This window comes from Cebus imitator, unplaced genomic scaffold (assembly GCF_001604975.1).
Source record: "Cebus imitator isolate Cc_AM_T3 unplaced genomic scaffold, Cebus_imitator-1.0 Scaffold4, whole genome shotgun sequence".
Taxonomy (NCBI): Eukaryota; Metazoa; Chordata; class Mammalia; order Primates; family Cebidae; genus Cebus; species Cebus imitator.
This window is the reverse complement of record NW_016107319.1, coordinates 9,041,968-9,064,094: the sequence shown is the minus strand read 5'-3', so window position 1 is coordinate 9,064,094 and position 22,127 is coordinate 9,041,968. Positions and strand designations below refer to the sequence as shown.

Genomic DNA, 22,127 nt, shown 5'->3' with positions numbered 1-22,127 from the left:
GCTGCTGGTTAGCAGCTCCCTTTCTTACAGGGCAAAATTATTCTTTTTCTTACAGTAAGTAATACTACTATACACACAACCACGGTAAAATAATTTTAATAATTTTAAAATACTACTCTATAGAATACACCACACAAGGCTTAGAAATAGTATTATAGATAGAAGACTACATTATCATTTTTTGTGCATCTTAACATGATACATATTAAGAAGTAACAGTTTTAAACCATGGTATTATACTAGTAAATTAACACAGCACTGTCTTGTTAACAATTACTACAAAATTATTCTTTATTAACTCTATAAATTCTTTCCACTTAAGAAGAAGTAAGACCAAGCTTACAGCAACTGGATCTTTTCTCTAATTATGTATTTATACAGTGTTTTTTATCTTAAAAGTACCTTCATGTATTAAGTTTAGTACACTTCCCAAACCTAGTGATGTCTAGTGAAAAAAAAGAATACTGCTTTAACTTATCCACTGTCTTACAAAGTGACATTTTAAATACACAGAGAAATCACGATAAACAAACATGAAGATGTTTAAACTTTGCTTATCCCAGAATACCCCAAACTTAAAACTACGGAACTTATTAGCATTATTCTCAACTGGCAAAAAAGTTGAAGCTCAAAGTTAAATGGTGGTGAAATAAGGAAGAAAAGGAACAATCCATCAAAGTTAAACTTTTCTGTATTTAAATTTTAGGTTGTTAGAAATGGGGATATTTGGTCAGAAACAGTTAGCCAGACATTGAGAATAAAAACAAAACCTAGCATTAAGTCAGTACAAAAATAGTGTTTCACTACATTAAGTGATCTTAAAATAACCCAGACTCAGCATTCTGATGTGCAGATGCCTGAATGCAAGGACAATTTTTCTTTATAGAAATGTGTTCATTTAAGAAACCAAAAAGTCATAACATTCAGAAATTGAAACTGATGATATTTCCTCTCACTTAGAACTTGAAAAGCTAGTTTTAGCATATAGTGACGTTTAAAGATGTAAGATATTAAAGGACGGGACCAATAAACTTGTAAGTTATCCATGCTACTAGGTTTTATGACACCAACAATATTTTAACAAAAGTTTACTTCAAAGATTTTTTTAAGGTCATCTTAAAGAATACCAAAGACTTATTCTGAACTTACTCTGAAGTTTCTGCTATATTACACAAAAAAAACCCTTGAGCACTCACCATTGCAGTTCTGGACTTAAGAAACCAGTCAAATCTGAACTGAGGAGAGTTGCGAATACACTGTCGCAATTCATCATAAACGTTTTCTTTGTCAAATCCAAGTTTGTGAAGCATACAAATCAGAAAACGATCTTCTTCTTCAGTATAATTTTTTCCTTTGTTAGTACCATATGATATTCTCAGCTGATGAAAAGGTGCTTTGTACCGTCCAATCTAAGAAAGTGAGATTTTATATTACATAAAAAACAAATCCTATATAATCTGTATTTCAAACTCAGCTTTAGTAGAATTAGCTAAAATGTTGCATTTCAAATCAGAATTTCCTATCCAGAGCACCTTAACTGCTTTATATATAACCTTTGTCCTGAAAGACCTTTATAGTCTTTATTATTAAGAGAAAAACAGACTCAGACTTTTGATACTACTTAGTAAAAAGCTAATCTTAGTGCCTCTGACTCTGATCTATCAGTCTAGTACAGGGGTAAATTCTGTTGACAATACCATGTTTGAATGCTACTCTGAAGAAATTTTAAACTTGAAACTCTCCTTCTTTTCCTTTTGTAAAAAACTCTCATATTCACAGCTAGGAGTTATTTTATTAACTACCCTACTTATTAACCAGCAAATTACCTTTGTGTCAAGTGCTTTTTTGATGCTTATTCTTCTTTGAATTCTTGCCTCTCCCCTTTCAATCTGAGCCATAATCTTCTCTATGTCCTGGAGCTCGTTGCACCTTTCCCAGAACACAGCTATAAAAGTTGGACAAAGTAAACAAGCCACTTATACTTTGTTTTCTCAAAAAAAAAAAAAAAAAAAAAAAAAAAATGGGATCGACTGGATGATTTGTTATCTTCTAATTCTTAAATTTCTGCTATTCTAAGCAGACACGCATCACAGCATACCCGCATATATTAACATAGTAATACAACTGACTGCCGCAAACACACACATAATACTTGGATGTTATGGAGAGAAATAAGATAAAAATGAAAGTGCAATTATCCTGTGACTTATTCTGATTTTCTTGGCTGTAGCTAGTTACCTAGGGTTAAAATTTTTTTTTTAAATTATACCATTTTTGGGAAGGAGACATTTTCTAATTTGTAAAAAAACAATAGGCCAGACACAGTGGCTCATGCCTGTAATTCCAGCACTCAGAGACCGAGGCGGGTGGATCATCTAAGGGCAGGAGTTCGAAACCAGCCTGGACAACATTGTAAAACCACGTCTCTACTAAAAATACAAAAAAATTAGCTGGGCATGGTAGCGCATGCCTGTAATCCCAGCTACTCGGGAGGTTGAGGCAGAACTGCTTGAACTAGGAGGCAGAGGTTGCAGAGAGCTGAGATCGCACCACTGCACTTCAGCCTGGGCAACAAGAGTAAAACTCTGTCTCAAAAAAACAAAAAACAACGAAGAACGTACTAACTATGCTGTGGCAAAATTAGCTAATCACAATATAATTCAGAGTAAGAAAACAAGAATCTTCCAACAGCTCTTACTGAACTCCAAAAGCCTGGTTAAAAGAATTACCTGAATATTCAATGACTTCTTCTGGAGTTTTGCCTTCTACTTCTCTTGCTATATTTTCAATATCATCACGACCCCACTTCTCATTAGCTTTGATAAACTGGTTAAAATCTCTCTTATTCCAATTGGTAAATCCCTTCACAGGAACAGAAACAAAATATTTAATCCCAGCACATTAAACTTGGAAAACATGCTATTAAAATTATAGTAATCCTTCTAAATATTATAAAAAAAATTTTAAATTGCTCCTAGTTTATTTACTACTTTAGAATGGCATCTTTTCATTTACATAAATGTAGTTTTGGCAATACATTATATATTGCTCAAATACCCAAGCAATTAATTGTAAGTGGGAGAGAGTAAGAAACACTGTATGAAAAGGTGACAGTTTTGCTTAACTTTGAAAGATTATTAGCAGTTGGCCACAAAGAGTGAATAATCTAAAGGGCAAAAATATGATCAAGTAGAAAAACGGAAGGAAAACAAAGCTTTAAAGGTAGGTTAAAGGCCAGATTCTAAAAGAGCTTGATGAACACCAAAGGATGTTAAGAACTTACCAAGCCAAGATTTATAATTGAAAATGGTGAGTGGGTAGTAATGTGGAAAATTCATAGGAAAGACAAGAACATTCAAAGTAAGGTGATAAAAAGGATACCCACCCTACCAAGGCCAAAGTAGTCTTCTCAACTACCTCAACAACTAGTGACAATCAAATGGAGCATTTATGCACATGCCCATGCTTTGTTATCTCCAATTATTCCATCTTTAAAAGCAGAAACCTGTACTTATTCGTATGCCCCCAACATCACCCAACACAGTACTTTACAATAAACTGTTACTAAAGTTTGTACTGATTAAAGGCTATACCTGTGTTAGAAGCTTCTCTTTTTCCTCTAACTCTTCATCATTAAGAGGTTCAGCTTCATCAATTTTAAGCTGTTCTTCTTTTTGTGCCTGTGCTGCATTAGGCAGCTCAGGATTTCGAGGTACCTAAAAGATATTTTTCTATGCCATCAATAAGTAAATTTTAAAGAGCAAGTGATGAACTAAATTCTTAACCAATTAACTGACATTTCACAAGTTTCCATTCAACCAGGAAAGAAAATATACTGATATCTTGCATTTACCACATTAAAAACAACCTAGATTGGTCATGAAATCTTATTTTTCTTTTTAAATAACAGACACAAAGCTTATGTATTTGACATATACAACTAGACTAAGCTAAAGCAATAGCTTTTCCCACTAGGTCCAAATTAGATAAATATTAATAACTAATATTTATACCTTCCATAAATTCTGGATAGCAATGGACAGAAAAGTGGACAATTTCAATTACCTTGTACCCAATAGTTTTTCTGTAAAACAGAATTTCTTTTTCCAGTAATTCAAATAAACGTGGGGGAAAAAACTGGAAATCCTGAACATTGGGTTGTTTTGGAGGTCGAGGAGCCTAAAGGAAAAAAAAAAAAACAATGTTATCTATAAAAAAGAAATTTTGTTTTAAATGTATCCTTACTTCTTACTTCATAAACCGTGACAGCCAATTTTCCAAGCAAACGAATGCATCTTTCAATAAAACTGAATTGATACCTTAATTTTAAATGCACAGATTCAAAACTGATTTTTTAAAAATGTTAACTAAAAACAGAATACAGTCTAAAGAAATATAAAATGTAATTATCAATGTTTTTGCAAGAATATAGGAAAAAAATTACATTTTTAAAATTTTTAGATATTTTTATGCTGTGTCAGTCAACTCACCTTGGGTGCTTTAGGTTCACTAACACGAAGAGCTTCCCTGAAATATGCATCAACGGCATAATTGGCTTTTCTTTCTCGTTTAGGTGGCTCAATCCACTCTGTGAATGCAATCTAGCACATGGGAAACCATTCAAATCACCAACTTTTATTACACAGTAACAAATTATCATCAAGAAGGATGTTTGTAAATGGAAAGATATTCAATCCTGGCTATAAGCTCTATGAGGGTGGGGACTACGATACTTTGCTCAATATTATGTGTATAATTAACACATGAGACAGTGTCTAATAAAGAACAGTGTAAGCATTCAGTATTTCTTGCTTAAAGGAACAACTGTTAGAGAGGGAGGAACACTATAGAATGTTTGCTATAAATCTAAACTAGTAGAAAACTGTAGACATATGTTTAGTCTAAAACAAATTCTGAAGATATAGACCTAAATGTTAACAAGAAAAACACTGGGTAGAATAATTTTTTTCTTCTACTTTATGGGTATTTTCCAATTTCCCTCTATATTACCAAGTATTACTTATGAAATTAAGAAATTTTTCCCTTTATTACCAGCCACTTCTGCTGTTTAAAATAAAATTAATCAGATTAACATTCCCAATTACTATATTCATCCCATACAAGAATATATTTCACTGTAAACATATACTACAAACTTCATCAGAGAAACTGTAAAAATATTTCAGAACTTCCCAACTCAAAAACCAGCCTTAAATTTTACATAATATTCAGATGTCAATAAGCAAAAATGACTGCTGTTTTAAGCAAAATTACAAGACATTATAGTACCACTTAAAATTCCAAGTTTCTAGTAAAATAAAGCTTTCATGTATCCCAAACCTATTTCGAAATTACCTTTTGTTTTTCTCTATAGTCTTCTCCTTCAAAGTTATAAACACTCGACTCTGTATCCATTGTAAAGTTTCTAAGTGAGCTTTCACCCATCTTGGAGAGCTTTTCATTCATCTCTGCAGTCTAGAGAACAAAACAAACAACTTCTTAGACTCACAACAAAGCAAGTATGAACCTGTAGTCAAAATAAATTAACTTCATGTACACAAAAGCCTTTTTATAGGAAAATAAAATTATTTATAAGCAATGTAACAAATATTTCCTCAGTTTCTAGTCTGAAACATTTTATATTAAAAGCATTATCATTTAATCTACATCTCACCTTCTTTGCACCTCTTTCCAAAATACCGTCGATATCTTCATCAGTGATCTCACTTTCCTTTGAAGCAAACACATGTGTTGCCCCATGTCTAATCATTTGAAGCATTTCATCTTTCCCAATTTTGTTCAGATTCTGGTCCACAAGCCTCCCTGAAAAAAGATTGTGTTGTATAATGTTAACTGAACAGACTTTCACTGGTAACTTGAAATTTTAAATGTAAGGTTTAATGCTTAATAATTTTGTCTCAAATGTCAATCATTTCTGTTTATTGTTTATTCACATCTGATAATTTTCATTTTTACACTAAATTTAATACCAAATTTTCAGCTGGTAAGCTACAAAAAATTTCTAAAGCTTATATATTATATAATGAACCCTACTGTATACTGTCAATGAAATATAATCTTTTGTGAAAGCTGCATATAACAAAATTAACTTTCAAAAATCCAGAAGTTTCAACAGATAGAAACATTACATATACAAGTTTCTGATGAGCAGAAAGGTGTTATTACTAATACTCCCCAAATCAGTTTTTTTTCCTTTAAAAAGTAAAAAAATCCTTCACATAGGCCAAGCCTTTACACTAGAACTGAAATATCTAACATCAGTTTCTTTTTAAAGCTGAAACTCCTAAAAACTTATTATTTTTTTTGCAGTCTTGCTCTGTTGCTTAGGCTGGAGTGCAATGACAGGACCATAGCTCACTGCAGCCCTCAACTCCCTGCTCAAGCCATCCTCCTATCTCAGCTTCCCAAGTAGCTAGAACTAATGGCATGCACCGCCACACCTGGGGAGAAAATGTATCTGGATCATCAAAGAAACTCAACATTAATAAATTAACAAAGATCTTCAGTTGGCGGGAATTTGGACAAGCTTGTAATCTGTGTTTTAAAAAATACAAGTATATATTTAAAAAAAAAAAAAAAAAACCAGAAACACTTGTTTTCACCCTCCTCAAGGGTCACTCACATACACCTAAACAAAGCTTTGATTTTTATATGCCAACCAACTTGTAGTAAGTGGATAAAGATCCAAGTTTTCAATAACTTCTTTTAATATTTATATCATGGTTTGGAACCCATAACAGAATGTACAATCAAACATCCATGACTCTGAAGGTGAGGACATAGCCACAAAGCATGTTTCTTTGAATTGAAAGCTATCTCATTGCTACTAAAATTTTCTTAGGCTTATACAAATTACTTCCCAGTTGGGTAGGGAGGGAACCTTCAGATGTAAAGTGCTTATGTACTCTTGTTTTTAATTATGTCCCTCAAATAAAAAACAGTAACACAGAGGCATGCACTTAAGGCCTGGTGTTTGACTAACATGTCTACAAATGGCACATGAAAGCTATTGGTCTGAAGGTTTGCTCCCAAAATTGCCACAGTAAATATGAAGTAAAAAATCACATGATTTCTAAATTTATTATGAATCAATCAATTAAGAGCTTTTTAATCTTTAAAAAAAAAGTGTTCCAGCCAGGCATGGTGGCTCACGCCTGTAATTCCAGCACTTTGAGGCCGAGGAAGATGGATCCCCTGCGGTCAGGAGTTCACGACCAGCCTGGCCAACAAGCTGAAATCCCATCTCTACAAAAAATACAAAAAAACTTAGCCAGGTGCAGCGGTGGGCCCCTGTAACCCCAGCTACTAGGGAGGCTGAGGCAGGAGAATTGTTTGAACCTGGGAGGTAGAGGTTGCAGTGAGCTGAGATCGTGCCATTGCACTCCAGCCTGGGCAACAAGAGCAAAATTCTGTCTCAAAAAAAAAAAACAGTGCTTCATGGATGAAAATAACTCAGAACAAAAGTACATGGCAGGTGTCTTCCAAAACACATGGATGTGTGAAGAAAAGTAAGACATTGGCCATTATATTACCCATGAGATAACCTCATGGGAAGGCAGCCTTTCCTAATTAAATAGTTAACAAAGTTCTTGATTGCTCCCCCCATCACTTCCCAGCTGTATATATAATGAGCAAGTAATTTAACCTCCTCAAAAGTCTTTACCTCTGATGCTAACACCTCAAGTTGGCACGAAGACCAAAGGAGGAAATGGGCCAGGTGCCATGGTCCAGGCCTGTAATCCCAGCACTTTGGGAGGCCAAGGTGGGTGGATCACCTGAGGTCAGGAGTTCAAGAGCAGCCTGGCCAACATAGTGAAACCCAGTCTCTACTAAACATACAAAAAATCAGCTGGGCATGGTGATGCATGCCTGTAATCCCAGCTACTTGGGAGGCTTAGGCAGGAGAATCGCCTGAACCCTGGAGGCGGAGGCTGCAGTGAGCCGAGATCACACCATTGCACTCCAGCCTGGGCAACAAGAGGAAGACTCCGTCTCAAAAAAAAAGAAAAAGAAAGTTTAAGTACACAGCACGCTGCCTGACACAAAATAAACACTTCATTAACAGAAACGATTTGTAAATATAAGCAATAGTTGTCTTCAGGTATGCAGACATATGGCTAACACAATGAACAGCACTATGGATGCCAAAGAAATATAAAATACTCTCTTACATGGAAATTAGAGACTGACAAAATCAAGATACTTACATAATCAGTAAACAATGTACATATGCCTCTCAGCTTTATAGACAGATTGTAAATATATGCTCAGAATGCAGTTATAAAGGAAACCAATATATACTTGAAGTTATTAAGTTCCCCACACCTTTTCTTGCATTTTCTATTTCCCATCATCAACTTTATAGTAAGCTTCATGAAAACGTTAAGTTATGTCATCCTTAAAAACTGCTCTGGAATGAGAACTTAAGTTTCCTTCAACCCAAAATAAAATCCCACTCTCACCCCCTACTCTACTTATATCATTGTTTACTTCTTCTTTCCCACCTAATTAAATTGTAAACTCTTTGAAAAAGAATATTTGTATGTTCCATTTACCACTGAATTCTCAGCAACAAGAACAGTGCCTAGCATCTGGGGTACTGATAAGTTGCAGACAAGAAAAATAAAATCAGACTCTTTGACTTTTATTTTTATTTCAGTATTCCCCACAGTAATCAAGAGTATCTAGTGCATATAAACCATTAACCACCACATTGAATGTCAGATATTTTACATACATTATCCCCTTTAATCCTTTAAAATCCGTAAGTGTAGCTATTTTTATCCTTACTTAAGAGATGAGGAAATGGATTCAAGTAATGAGAGAGAAGTGCTAACTGGCAGAGTCGTTAATTCAAACCTCAACTGTCCTGAGCCCAAAATCCATCTTTTTAATAACAAAACTAAAGTTTACTATATTTGCAATACCAGTCATCTCTACTGGCTGCAAGCTTGACTCAACAGATGCTTAGTAACAAGAATCTTCTAAAACGATTTTCAGACAAAAACAGGTTATATCAATCCAACTTGGAAAGTTTTAAAGTTACATAACTAACCTTGTTGAATGACTATTGAATCCAATCTGAGTTTCATCTCAGCACGTTCTACTATTCTTTCTTCTACGGTGTTATCAGTTATAAAGCGAAACACTCTGACTGTCTTGGTCTGTCCAATTCTATGTGCTCGGTCCTAAATAAATTACCATGTTATTTTGAAAACAGTTTAAAAGTTAAATAAATAACACTGAAATGGGTACACTGAGAAACAAAATTAAAATATTCTGCAATATAAAACTTTTACAAATTTGTAGTAACACTGAATCTGTAAGGAATCAGATGAATTCTGCTACATTACACTAAGACAAAACACATCTCCAAACACCACACAAAATTATAATTAAGTCTGATGATAAAAGATTTTAAGTCTTTTTTCCTAGGTTTAAATTCAAAGTGTTTTTCTACATCAATCAAATCATTTGCACTGCTATCAGGCAAAAAAAAAAGTGACATTAAACAATGAACTTAGCAAACAATATTAAAATTCTAATCTTTAAATAGGGAAAGTGCCTAATGGGCAAGGTGCAGTGGCTCACTCCTGTAATCCCAGCACTTTGGGAGGCTGTGTGTGGATCACTTGAGTAAGAAATTTAAGACCAGCCTGACCAACATAGTGAAACCCCGTCTCTACTAAAAATACAAAACAGCTGGGCATGGTGGCGCACACCTGTAACCCCATCTACCTGAAAGGTTGAGACAGGATAATCACTTGAAACTGGGAGGCGGAGCTTACAGTGAGCCAAGATTGCACCATTGCACTCCAGCCTGGGCAACAAGAGTGAAACACCATCTCAAAAAAAAAAAAAAAGGGAAGTAACTAATGACAAAGATTAAGTTGGGTAGTTGGGTTTATGGTCACCAATGTCGTGGGTCAGGCCAATCTGCAGTATCAATTTTCTCAATCTAAAAATAATCTTCCTCATCTGACCAGGTACTCTCACAAAAGCATATCTTTTAAACATCTAAAGTGGCAAACAAGTTAGTTGCTCATCAAACCCAATTATCTCTCCTCCTGTGATACAACTATATTATCATTTACCAATCCCCTTGCAGTCAGTTATGCTATATGATTTGAGTTCTGTCCAACTGTCTGGTCAATGAGGTGAAGAGACAAGGAGGCTCTTTCAAGGTCTGACCCATAAAAAATTTCCCAGGCAATCCCCAACTCTATCCTTTCCCCTTTCTGCAGTAGGATGCAGAAGATATAGCAGAGGACTCCAGGGTCCTAAGATATGGCAGAGGCCTGAGGTGGAAATACCCTTATTTAGATGGATGATCACCTCAAAATACTCTCATTGAATCATTAGAGAAAAATAAAATTCTATTGGGTTAAGTCACTGATATTTGTAGAATTCGCTTGCCCTAATTAATGTATCTACTAAGCACAGAATACATTTATTTGTTATCTCTTACCATAGCCTGAAGATCTACTTGGGGATTCCAATCAGAATCATACAAAATTACTACATCAGCAGTTGCAAGATTGATCCCAAGACCACCAGCACGCGTGCTTAACATGAAAACAAACTTTGTGCTGTTTGGTTCATTGTAGGCATTGATGGAGTCCTATGGATAAAATAAAATGAGTATCAAGAAATTCATGATTCTTTTTTATCTCCCTCCCCATATTTTACTCACTTGTCTTTCATCATGGGGCGTCTGACCATCCAACCTGCAGTACTCGTAATTTCTCCACATGCAATAATCTTCCAAAATGTCCAAAACCCTTGTCATTTGACTGAAGATTAGTACTCGTGAACCTGTTGGTGAATATAATAATCCATTATCAGCGGCTTCAAAAAAGCAAAATTTAAGGGTAACCAAAACTAAGACTAACCAATTATCCCTTAATTCCAAAGTTACCTAACTTGGTTACAAGCAGGGAAAAAAATCTACATTATTATTCAAGTCGCTCATTCCCTACTTTTTTCACACCGTGGCACAAATAAAAAAGGGTAACATTTGTACAAAAAAGCATATTTGCCACTGGTCTGGGAGGCTATGCTATCCTTTTTTTTTTTTGAGACGGAGTTTCACTCTTGTTACCCAGGCTGGAGTGCAATGGAGCGATCTCGGCTCAATGCAACCTCCGCCTCCTGGGTTCAGGCAATTCTCCTGCCTCAGCCTCCTGAGTAGCTGGGATTACAGGCATGCGCCACCACTCCCGCTAATTTTTTGTAGTTTTAGTAGAGACGGGGTTTCACCATGTTGACCAGGATGGTCTCACTCTCTTGACCTCGTGATCCACCCGCCTCGGCCTCCCAAAGTGCTGGGATTACAGGCTTGAGCCACCGCGCCTGGCCTGAGGCTATGCTATCCTAAAGGGTAAGATAATCATCATCTTGTTAAACCATGTATGTTTAAAAATAAACTTCCACTACTCCACAACTTTTCCATGCATACAACTCCTCCAACCCCCAACACACACCCAATACTCCTAGTCCTAGCCTGGTTCTAAAGACCCATTCCAGATGAAAGGATCATAGTATGTGTCTCGTGTTTCTACAGTGATTATCCTTCACTTATCTGACATGATTCAAATTATCTCACTGCCTTCCATTTCTTTAGGCAGCCACATAATACCCTTCAGTAGAATGTATCAAGACAAAGGATCATTTTGAAAAGTAATGATTATAAAATGATCCTGTCTTCAAAGCAGAGGCTGAACATCTGCTGTTGCCACACATTCCTGCATCTCAAATACATAAGAATTTTTTTTTTTTTTTTTTTTGAGACAGAGTCTCACTCTGACACCCAGGCTGAAGTGCAGTGGCGCCATGTCAGCTCACTGCAACCTCCACCTCTCAGGTTCAAGTGACTCTCCTGCCTCAGTCTTCCATAAAGCTAGGACTACAGGCACATGCCACTAAGCCCAGATAATTTTTTTCTATTTTTGGTAGAGATGGGGTTTCACCATGTTGGCCAGGCTGGTCTCAAACTCTTGACCCCAAATGATCCACCCACCTCAGCCTCCCAAAAAGTGCTGGGATATGAGAATTTTTCATAGTTTCCATTTTCCCTGTAGAGTTTAATAAAGCTTTTGTTATAGCTGAGTATTGCCACTAAGTTTCTGCCACTCCTCCCCACCAATTCAATTCCTTTAATTACTTTGCTTTCAAGGAAAACATTTTTAAAAAAATCTATCTCCACAAAAAGGTATAAAAAGGAAAAAGTAAACCCATTTGCTGACAACTCTTAAATATGCTTTTGACAGTAGCATAGAGGAGATTCATTTACTGGTACAACTGTCATTCTTATTAAAATACAGAAACAAAAACAACCTTGAACCTATATACTTGATAATATAACAGTGATATGTCTTAGCTTTAAGAGATACATAATTTATGAAATGCTATAGTGTCTGAGGTTTGCTTCAAATAATCTGGGAGGAGGAAAGCTATAGTAGACTAAAGATGTTTTTTATTAAGTTAAAATTGTAAGCTGGCTTCTTACTAAGTTCTTTCTACATTCATGTAATTTTAAATATATTCGAACACTCACCACAGACATATAAGAAGTCAGCACACTATGAATAAAAAAGTTTTGGGTCCATGTAAATGGTACCTAATTAAATTAAAACTCCACACAAGTAACTGAAAAACAGTATCATGAACACACCACCGCTATCTAACAATGGATCTGGGAACCATGTATGGGAGGGAGGTGCATTCTTCACATTTTATGACAGAAAGCTATGATTTCCAGGAAGGCATATATAAAGTGCAAACTCTTCCCAAAATCCAGGGAGTGTGGTTGCTCTAACTATTGCTTACCTTCTGAGAAACTTAAGGCCTAAAACCAGGAGGAGGGGTTAGCATTCGAATAATGAATAGGTTTTTACTGTTCTACACTTCAACTTTACAAAGTATCAGAACAGTCATTTCAAAGTATAGTGCTCCTTCATTTTAACGTGAACATTTTAAAACAGTTTTGATAATTTGATATGAGTAACAGATACCTTGTTCTTTTAATTTAGGGAGCAGTTTGTCTAAAACCACCATTTTGCCACTGTTAGTTACTAGATGCATATCTGTTGTATAAGGAGGACCAGGTTCTGCTCCATCAAAGAGATATGGATGATTACAGCATTTTCTCAACTGCATCAGGATGTTCAATAACCTCATTTTGTCCATCTTGCCTGCTGAGTTGAGTATATCTATATCCTTCATTAATATCCGAGTATACCTATTCAAAGAAGAAAAATATTTTAAGAGCTCAAATGTTCCTTGATCGATCCCTGCCACTTTACATACTCAATCACCTTCCCCACTGGAACCCTCAAACACCTATAAGAAACCATTCATCAACATCTAGGTATGGTTAGGAATTTAACATCTGTACCCTCTTTCTGTTTCCATTTTTCTTTATTGTCTATAGCGTTCTAATGTTCCTATTTATGTCTTGAACCTTGAGGATATTTTTTTTTTAAAGTACAAAAAAAGTTTCCTTGGGTAGAATTAAAACAAAGCAGTAAGTTATAATATTTTTAAGTAAACAAAACTTAAAAAAAGTTAGGTGTAGTTTTTTGTAACAGAAAGTGCCACGATTCAATTACAATATACCCCCCGTAGATAGTACAACATGTAGGTAAGAACCCTAAGATCTGAGAAGAGAAGAAGAATAATGAGTTGTTAAGGCATGATGATGAGAATAATATGAATAAAATGAGATTAAAACATACATATAAATACATACGGGGAGGAAGATTTCTCTGTGAGACAGGTCAGTGAAGCTACAGTCATAAGCTAAGGCCAGATTATAAAAAGCCTTGAATGTATACTGAGAATTTGGACATTATTATGCAAGAATGAGTAATTTGAGCAACAAAGTTTTAGGCGCCTTGGATCCTTTGAACAAAATAAGTTCAAAGGCAATCTCTGCTTAAACAAGGCAGACCTTTCCATCTCAATTCTGATATAAAGTTCACTCACGTTTAACTAAAAAAGATTTGTCTTCCCTTAGCATTAACTCGTCTTAGTTTTGTTTTAGAGATAGCCAAGGTAAGCCTACTACCTGCTTTCCTTTTAAAAGTTTCGAAGACATTTAGGACTACCTTCTACAGATAACCTCTTACTCAGATAACATGCCCAGTACTCTAGATGATATTAAGTCCTTTAACCAAACAACCTTGGCCTCCTGCAAATACTTACCAAAATTTAAGTATCCAACTTAATATACTTGAAATATGAGACCAGTAAATAAAAGGGTAGCTATATTTATTTCCCTCCTTTGAACACTACACTTACATTAAGGTTAATAGTATCTTTTTCTGCAGCCACTTTACACTGACCCAAGTATTTATGAACTTCCAAGTAAACCATATGTCTCCCCTACTGTGCTATCACAGTTTCCTTTTAGAAAACCCAAGTAGATGGCTTCATGTGAACCCTGTTCAATTAAATCCCAATTTTAATGTTGGATTCATAAGCCTTCCATCCTGATTCTATCATCTAACAGGTTCAAAACTTTCTGTAACAAATTTAATGAGCAAGCCCTATACTACATGACAAAAAAACCTTTCAGGTTGAGTTCAATCCAGCACACCGGAATTCCACGAAAACACAAATTAGGAAAACAAAATACAAATGAAATTTAGGGAAGAATCAATAGTGCTATCAAACACATTTGAGAACACATACCATTCTCTTTGCATTTTGCTGAGACCCACATAGATTTTTACTTCCTTCTTTGGAGGCAAACTCTTTTCAACATCAGCCTTAATTCGGCGAAGGAGGAATGGACGCAAAACCTTAGAAAGGACAAAAAATAAATAGGTAATACCAATATGACACATAAGGTCATATTTCAGAATCTCAGAATTGTATATAAAATATAAGAAAAAGAAATTTCTGTGTCCATATCAAGTGACTTTTAGGATTTCTCCTTGCAAATACAGTCATATCTCAGTGTCCATAGGAGACTAGTTCCCGTCCCCTTCCCTTTGAATACGAAAATCCACAAATGCTTGAGTCCCTTATATAAAATGTAGTGTTTGTACATAACCTACAAACATCCTCCTATATACTTTAAATCATCTCTAGAATACTTATAATAGTTAATAGAATGTAAATGCTACATAAATAGTTGTTACACTATACTGTTTAGGAAATAATGACAAAGAAAAGGTCAGTATGTTTAACACACATGCAACCATCCATTTTAATCTTTTTTGGGGGCAAATATTTTCAGTCCATAGTGGACTGAATCTACTGATGTGGAACCTAAGGATATGAAGGGCTAACTGTATATAATTTGTGACTATTGGGTTCCAAGATCATTATTTATTCAATACAGGTATACTTCAGAGATAGTGTAGACTCAGTTCCAAACTACCTCAATAAAGGAAGTCATGTTTCCCAGTGCATCTGACATACGTTTACACTATTAAGTGTGCAATAGCACTATGTCTTTTTTTAAAAAAAAAAAGCATACATACCTTAATTTAAAAATACATTATTGCTTTAAAAATGCTAACAAAGTGAACACATGCTGTTGGAAAAATGGTGTTGACAGACTTCCTTCATACAGGGTTGCCACAAACCATCTATTTGTTTTGCAAAATCAATTTAAAAAAAAAAAAATGCAGTATCTGTGAAGCACTGCAAAACATAATAAAATGAGGTGTGCCTCATTTTATTATATTATTGGTATATACTTGTTATACTACCATAAAATACTAAAAACAATAGTAAATTTTTAAAATGGTGTTTTTAACAATTCACTGCCTTTCAGGTCTAAAACTAGTTACTTGCATGCAGACTGTCTAATATTGCTTAAGAATGGGCCAGGGTCTCATTAAGATCTCTTTATGGTTAGTCTTTAAATTTACTGTCCTAACTTACGGAAGGAATATGAAAGTATATAATTCAATAAATCATGACTGTACAGTGTTATAAATTTTATCCAAGTACTGTAAAAAATACCCACGTAATTATTACCTAAATTGAACACTCTAGAAATCCTTTTTGTGTCCCTTCCAGTCACTATCCCCTCCTCATTTCCTTCCCAAGAGAAAGCAATATTCTGACTTTTAGACACCACAGATTAATTCTGCCTATCATTTTTAACTTTGTATACATGGACTCATTCGATATACACCCATTTATATCTGGTTTCTTTTATTAAACAATGAGACATTTCCACGTTATATGCAGTTCACTCATTTTCATAAGAGTAAGTTTTAAAATTACCCATACAACTAAAAATATCCTTTTTTGTACCTTTGTTCTATTTACACTGATTTTTTAAAAATACTATTATCACAAAATAAATTAGACATTAGTGAGAAAAATAATCAGCAACACCTCTCTAATATCGCCACGCAGAAAAGCTAGTTTAGCCCTAGTCAACAGGCAACAGCAACTGTCCCTGACTGGTGCTCTTCTAGCATCGTCCAGCTAAATTCAACTAGATAAACCCAGGTGTAACCCACAAGAAACCATCCAGTCAACCCATAAATTCTGGGGTTGTTAACAAAATATAAGATATTAAGTGTTTGTGGGGTGGGGGAAATAAGCGGTTCTAAGATGTTTTGAAGGGTGGGGTACATAAGGGGTTCTTATTAACCCTTAAGGGGGTTATTAAGGTATTTTGGGGGGGGTGGAGGAAATAAGGGGTTCTTTCGTAGCATTAGATAACTAATACATAAAATAAGAGTTATCTCATTCCTAAGCATATCCACACTGACTTCTGAATCTTCCTTTCATTATAGGAACACAGGTGTTATTGTAGAAACTTCAGAATAAAGATCAGGACAAAGTAGAGAGATAGCTACAAAACCTCTTCTCCCTGACTTGAGAAGCATTTCTAAAATGCCCTGTGAACAAAATAGAGTTTCCAAATCTGATTGATTCTGCTGTGTGAGTTGTTCATTTGCTTTACCTAGATGTACCTACATATTAAAGGAAAGCCAAGAGCACAGGAATAAGGAAAAAAAATGCATGAAGGAAAATCAAGTTCTTCTGCCTTCTTTTCTACCCCCAAGATTACACATAACACTACACAATCCTTGGTCTAAGTAAATACAAAGAGAGTGCTTAGATACTTGAATGCCATCTGAATTGAAATAAAGGTAGCTAGGAAATTATTACCTGTAATATTTAGCAAAACTCTCAGTATTTAAGAATTTTAAAGTACCTTATAATGAAATATGTGAACATTCATGAACTTAAATTTTTTTCCCTGCTTAAACAACCACTCTAACCAGGCATTGTGCCAGGTATACAAAGACAAATGAATATATATTTCCTGTCTTTATGCTTACAATCCAGTATGGAAAACACTTGTGAATCATCTAAATAACCTCTGCAAAGTCCTATAATGTTAGAATGCTCAGATTATTAAAGAAAGAATACACAGAAGAGCACCTAGGCCAGCCTCAGCCTGGGTAGGTCAGTGGAGGTGATGTCACTGAGTGTCGGACTAGGTATTACTAGTCAAGAGACGAGGAAAAAATATTCTAGATGTAGCAAAAACAGATTAGAATTAGCACAATGTTTACAGAAAACTAACAGTGGGGTCAGTAGTCTGTCAAACTAAAGCTGAAGAAATAAAACAGATGCCAAAGAACGTTAAAAAGGTTACGTCATGGAGGGTCACAATTTTGTCCCCCAGGGGACATTTGCAATGTTTAGAGATATTTTTGGTTATCACAACTGGAGGAATGTTACTACCGGCATCTAGAGAGAAGTGTCAGGGATGCTATTAAACATACTACAATACACAGGACAATCACGTTCTCCCCTCTTTCCTTACCCCTAAAAGACATATCCAGACCAAAATGTCAAAAGAGGCTGAGAATTCCTGAGTTAAGTCATTAAGGGCTTTATAAGACATTCTTATAAGCTCCTGCTTTAACCTGCTGACCAGGGTATTTTGATCTGGAGTCTGTTAGAAAAGTTTCTCTACCTATCATCTTTTACTTGTAAACTGTCATAGGAAGCTATATGTCGACACAAAGCCATACAGCAAAGCAAAAACCTACCATCTCTGCTCATAATGCAATATTAGCAGTTGCTTATACACACAGTCACTAGATTTAAGAAAAAAGGTATATCTTTAGCCTTTTCAAAAGTGAACCTGTTAGATTCTTCTATGGAATATAAATGGAACTAAGTTTTAAAAACTTGTCTATAAGGCTGGGCGTGGTGGCTCACACCTGTAATCCCAACACTTTGGGAGGCCAAGGCAGGCAGGTTGGTAACTTGAATTCAGAAATTCGAGACTAGCCTGGGCAACGTGGTGAAACACTGTCTCTGTAATAAACACAAAAATTAGCTGGGCATGGTGGCAGGTTCCTGTAGTCCCAGCTACTCTAGATGCTGAGGTAGGAGAGACTGCTTGAGCCTGGGAGGCAGAGGTTGCAGTGAGCCAAGATCATGCCACTGCACTCCAGTCTCCAGTGAGACTCTGTCTCAAAAACAATAACAAAAACCTGTCTACATTATCATGCAATTCTTTTCCCCACTATAATTTTTTTAACTACAAGAGATTACTTTTTCCCTTAAGTCAGGATTCCATTCTAGGTTCTAACACTGAAACAACCACACATCACCCCCTACATTGATTGTAAGATGTAACAATTAAGTGGCAGAATTCAAACAGATCTGATTCTTAAGCCATTATGCTTTTTGCTAACAGGAAAATAATTTACTAATTTAAACTTCTAACCTTTTTCCCATCAGAAATATGCTTTAACACTACTCCAAAATACTTACCATATGAAGCCTCTCAACTAGCTTTTGATCCCCAAGGCAGTTGTTTGTATCAAACCAGGAATCAAAATCCTAGATTAACAAACAAAAAATATACTCAGGTCAGAGATAATATTAACAAATACCCTATAATAACAGATATAAAAGTGATTTCTAGAATTAGTATATTTGAATTGTAATCCCCCCAAAAAAAATCACTTAGTCCAACCCCATTTTTTATGTGTCATTATTACCAAGTAATTTTAAAACAAAGTTTAGAAACCATACTACCTTCTAAACATTCTTCTCGAAAACATCAAAATAACAAGTTTCACGGTGAAAGTTGGAAAGCAAATTCTATAGAATCAGAAAACATTCTTGAAAAATATCTTTCAAGTTTCATAAAAGCTTTAAAAGTAAACCATTTTATAGTTTGTTCTCTGAGACCATTCAGACTACTCAAATACAAAGTTACAGAACAATGTCAATTTTAATCAAACTTACTAAATGAAACTGAAATTACTGGCATTTCATTGATAGTTGGTTAGGATTTCAACAAGGACAGTTTCCCTAACCTCATCTCTTGAACACATGGAGTTCTTTTGTTGGTTGGTTTTTTTTTTTCTTTTCTTTTGAGACGGAGTTTCGCTCTTGTTGCCCACATTGAAATGCAATAGCACAATCTCAGTTAACTGCAACCTCTGCTTCCCTGGTTCAAGCCATTCTTCTGCCTCAGCCTCCCAAGCAGGTGGGATCACAGGAGCCTGCCACCAAGCTCAGTTAACTTTTTGTATCTTTAGTAGAGACGGGGTTTCACCACGTTGGCCAGGCTGGTCTTGAACTCCTGACCTCCAGTGATCCACCCGCCTCGGCCTCCTAAAGTGTTGGGATTAAAGGAGTGAGCCACCACGTCCAGCCTGAACACATGTATCATACGTGTGCTTTGTTTTTGAGTAAACATAATCTTAGAATTCATTGCTATAACTAAAGCAAATGAAAGTGTCAATGTAGTGAGAAAAAGGAATTACCTCAAAAACATCAAAATATGTAAAATCAAAACTAAAACTGCTTTTGGAGTTAGTTTAAGTATCTTTTTACAACACAAAATCTTTCTTTTAAAATAATCTTCACAGAACAAACCAAAATTAATACCTTTTTATAACTTAATTGTACAAAAACATACTAACATGGAGCTCTTCAAATCCCCCTAATACATACAATACGCCAGCTAGGCAAGCAAAGCTTCAAAAATAAATGCTGGTACAGCCCAAAAAAAAAAAAAAAAAAAAAAAAAGCTCTGCAATTATGAATAGCACAAACTCTTGACATAGTTATCACATTACTATTAACAGTTCAAACAGCTAATTAACCATTGCTATCATTTCTATAACTATAAATAATCCATGAAGATTAGGTTCTATTTGTTTGTTTGTTAGACTATAAGAAATGCCAGACAGACTTCACTGTATTTGACAGTCACCCTTGAGACTTAGAACATAAGCAATGTGAGGTATACAAATCATTTCAGGAATACATTTAGCAGCACCTTAAAAACACAACCAGTCAACCTAGAGCCACTGAAACAAAGTCAGGCCAACATGACTTACCAAATAGGAGTGATAATTTATGGCATTTCAGGGAGAGAAAACAATGATTTAAAGTAGACTGAAGACTGGTGAGGTGGCTCACACCTGTAAACCCAGCACTTTGGGAGGCCAAGGCAAGCAGATCACTTGAGGCCAGGAGTTTGAGATCAGCCTGGACAACATGGCAAAACCTATCTCTACAAAAAATACAAAAACTAGCCGGGCATGGTGGCACATACCTGTAATCTCAGCTACTCAGAAGGCTGAAGCACAAAAATCGCTTGAACCCCTGAGGTAGAGGGTGCAATGAGCCAAGATCACACCACTGCACTTCAGCCTGGGCAACAGAGACTCTGTCTCAAAAAAATATATAATAACAATAATAAAGCAAGATTGACACCAAAGGCACAAAAGTAAATTCCCATTATACAGAGACAACCTAGCAGATAACACCAGGCTAGCTATCTAAATAAATGCATGAAAAATTAATGATAATCTCAAGCCGTGCTATAAAAGCAAGCCACTTTTATTACAAAAATACATAGCATTAAACAAAATATTATTAGCCAGAAAGCACCAGGAAATACTTACATCTGCAGAATTAAACACATCTGGCAACAAAAAGTTAAGAAGTGACCACAGCTCATGCAAGTTGTTCTGAAGAGGTGTTCCGGTTAATAATAGTCTATTTGTAGTCTTGAATTCCCTCACTATTTCTGACAACTGAAAGAAAAGAACCAAATACACCATTATAATAGTCCGCATATTGCACTAGTTACAATAGCAAAGACTTGGAACCAACCGAAATGCCCATCAGTGACAGGCTGGATAAAGAAAATGTAGCATGTATACACCATGAAATACTATGCAGCCATAAAAGAGAATGAGTTCATGTCCTTTGCAGGGACATGGATGAAGCTAGAAGCCATCATTCTCAGCAAACTAACACAGGAACAGAAAACCAAACACTGCATGTTCTCACTCGTAAGTGGGAGCTGAACAACAAGAACACATGGACACAGGGAGCAGAATATCTCACACCAGCGCCTGCTGGGGGGGTGGGGAAAAAGGGGAGGGAGAGCATTAGGACAAATACCTAATGCATGCTGGGTTTAAAACTTAGATGATGGGTTGACAGGTGCAGCAAACCACCATGGCACATGCATGCCTATGTAACAAACCTGCACATTTTACACATGTATCCCAGAACTTAAACTAAAAAAAAAAATTCTGCATTTTAATCAAATTCTTACACGAAGGCTTTTCACATCTAAGTGTCAAATTACCTTAGATTTTTCATTTTTGATCCTGTGAGCTTCATCTATTACTAAGTATCTCCAATTAAATTTTTTGAACACAGACTTCTCTTTAATAAGCATTTCGTAAGATGTTACACATACATCCCATTCTCCTGGTAATAAAACATCTCTGACAAAAGCAGCCTGTGTAACAAGAGAAAAAAATTACATCATGCAGAAATAAACTACACATGAAATTTACTAATGACAAGTAATCTAGTACATAAAAGGAGGTGGGAATATTAAAAAGGAGTGGAGTAGCTACCTTATGCAAACATTTAGAACCAGCTTTCCTAACACTAAAGTAACTTCATTAATCATTTAAATGTCAAAGCCATTGAGTTTTCAAAAACTGACAAAGTTAACCAGTGCAAAATTCAATAGACTTAAAACAGAAAGACTTTAAGTGTCTTTCCACAATTCCACCAGATCTGGAAATTCTGGAGAGACAGGTTTAGACAAAAAAAAAGAGGGG

General features: G+C 35.5%; 1 protein-coding gene across 1 annotated transcript in view; it reads right to left on the bottom strand.

The window, feature by feature from the left end:
* The window catches only part of SMARCA5 (SWI/SNF related, matrix associated, actin dependent regulator of chromatin, subfamily a, member 5), a 42,767-nt gene that overhangs the window by 4,922 nt on the left and 15,718 nt on the right, over positions 1-22,127 (bottom strand). Inside the window, exons 7-22 of the mRNA XM_017534510.2 lie at positions 21,641-21,796; positions 20,946-21,077; positions 18,793-18,861; positions 14,716-14,825; positions 13,035-13,261; positions 10,715-10,836; positions 10,490-10,642; positions 9,077-9,209; positions 5,675-5,823; positions 5,356-5,475; positions 4,491-4,601; positions 4,066-4,179; positions 3,594-3,716; positions 2,730-2,862; positions 1,827-1,945; positions 1,197-1,409 (exon numbers count right to left, since the gene is read on the bottom strand). Coding sequence (XP_017389999.1) covers positions 1,197-1,409; positions 1,827-1,945; positions 2,730-2,862; positions 3,594-3,716; positions 4,066-4,179; positions 4,491-4,601; positions 5,356-5,475; positions 5,675-5,823; positions 9,077-9,209; positions 10,490-10,642; positions 10,715-10,836; positions 13,035-13,261; positions 14,716-14,825; positions 18,793-18,861; positions 20,946-21,077; positions 21,641-21,796 — 2,184 coding nt within the window. The remainder of the gene's footprint in view (positions 1-1,196; positions 1,410-1,826; positions 1,946-2,729; positions 2,863-3,593; positions 3,717-4,065; positions 4,180-4,490; positions 4,602-5,355; positions 5,476-5,674; positions 5,824-9,076; positions 9,210-10,489; positions 10,643-10,714; positions 10,837-13,034; positions 13,262-14,715; positions 14,826-18,792; positions 18,862-20,945; positions 21,078-21,640; positions 21,797-22,127) is intronic.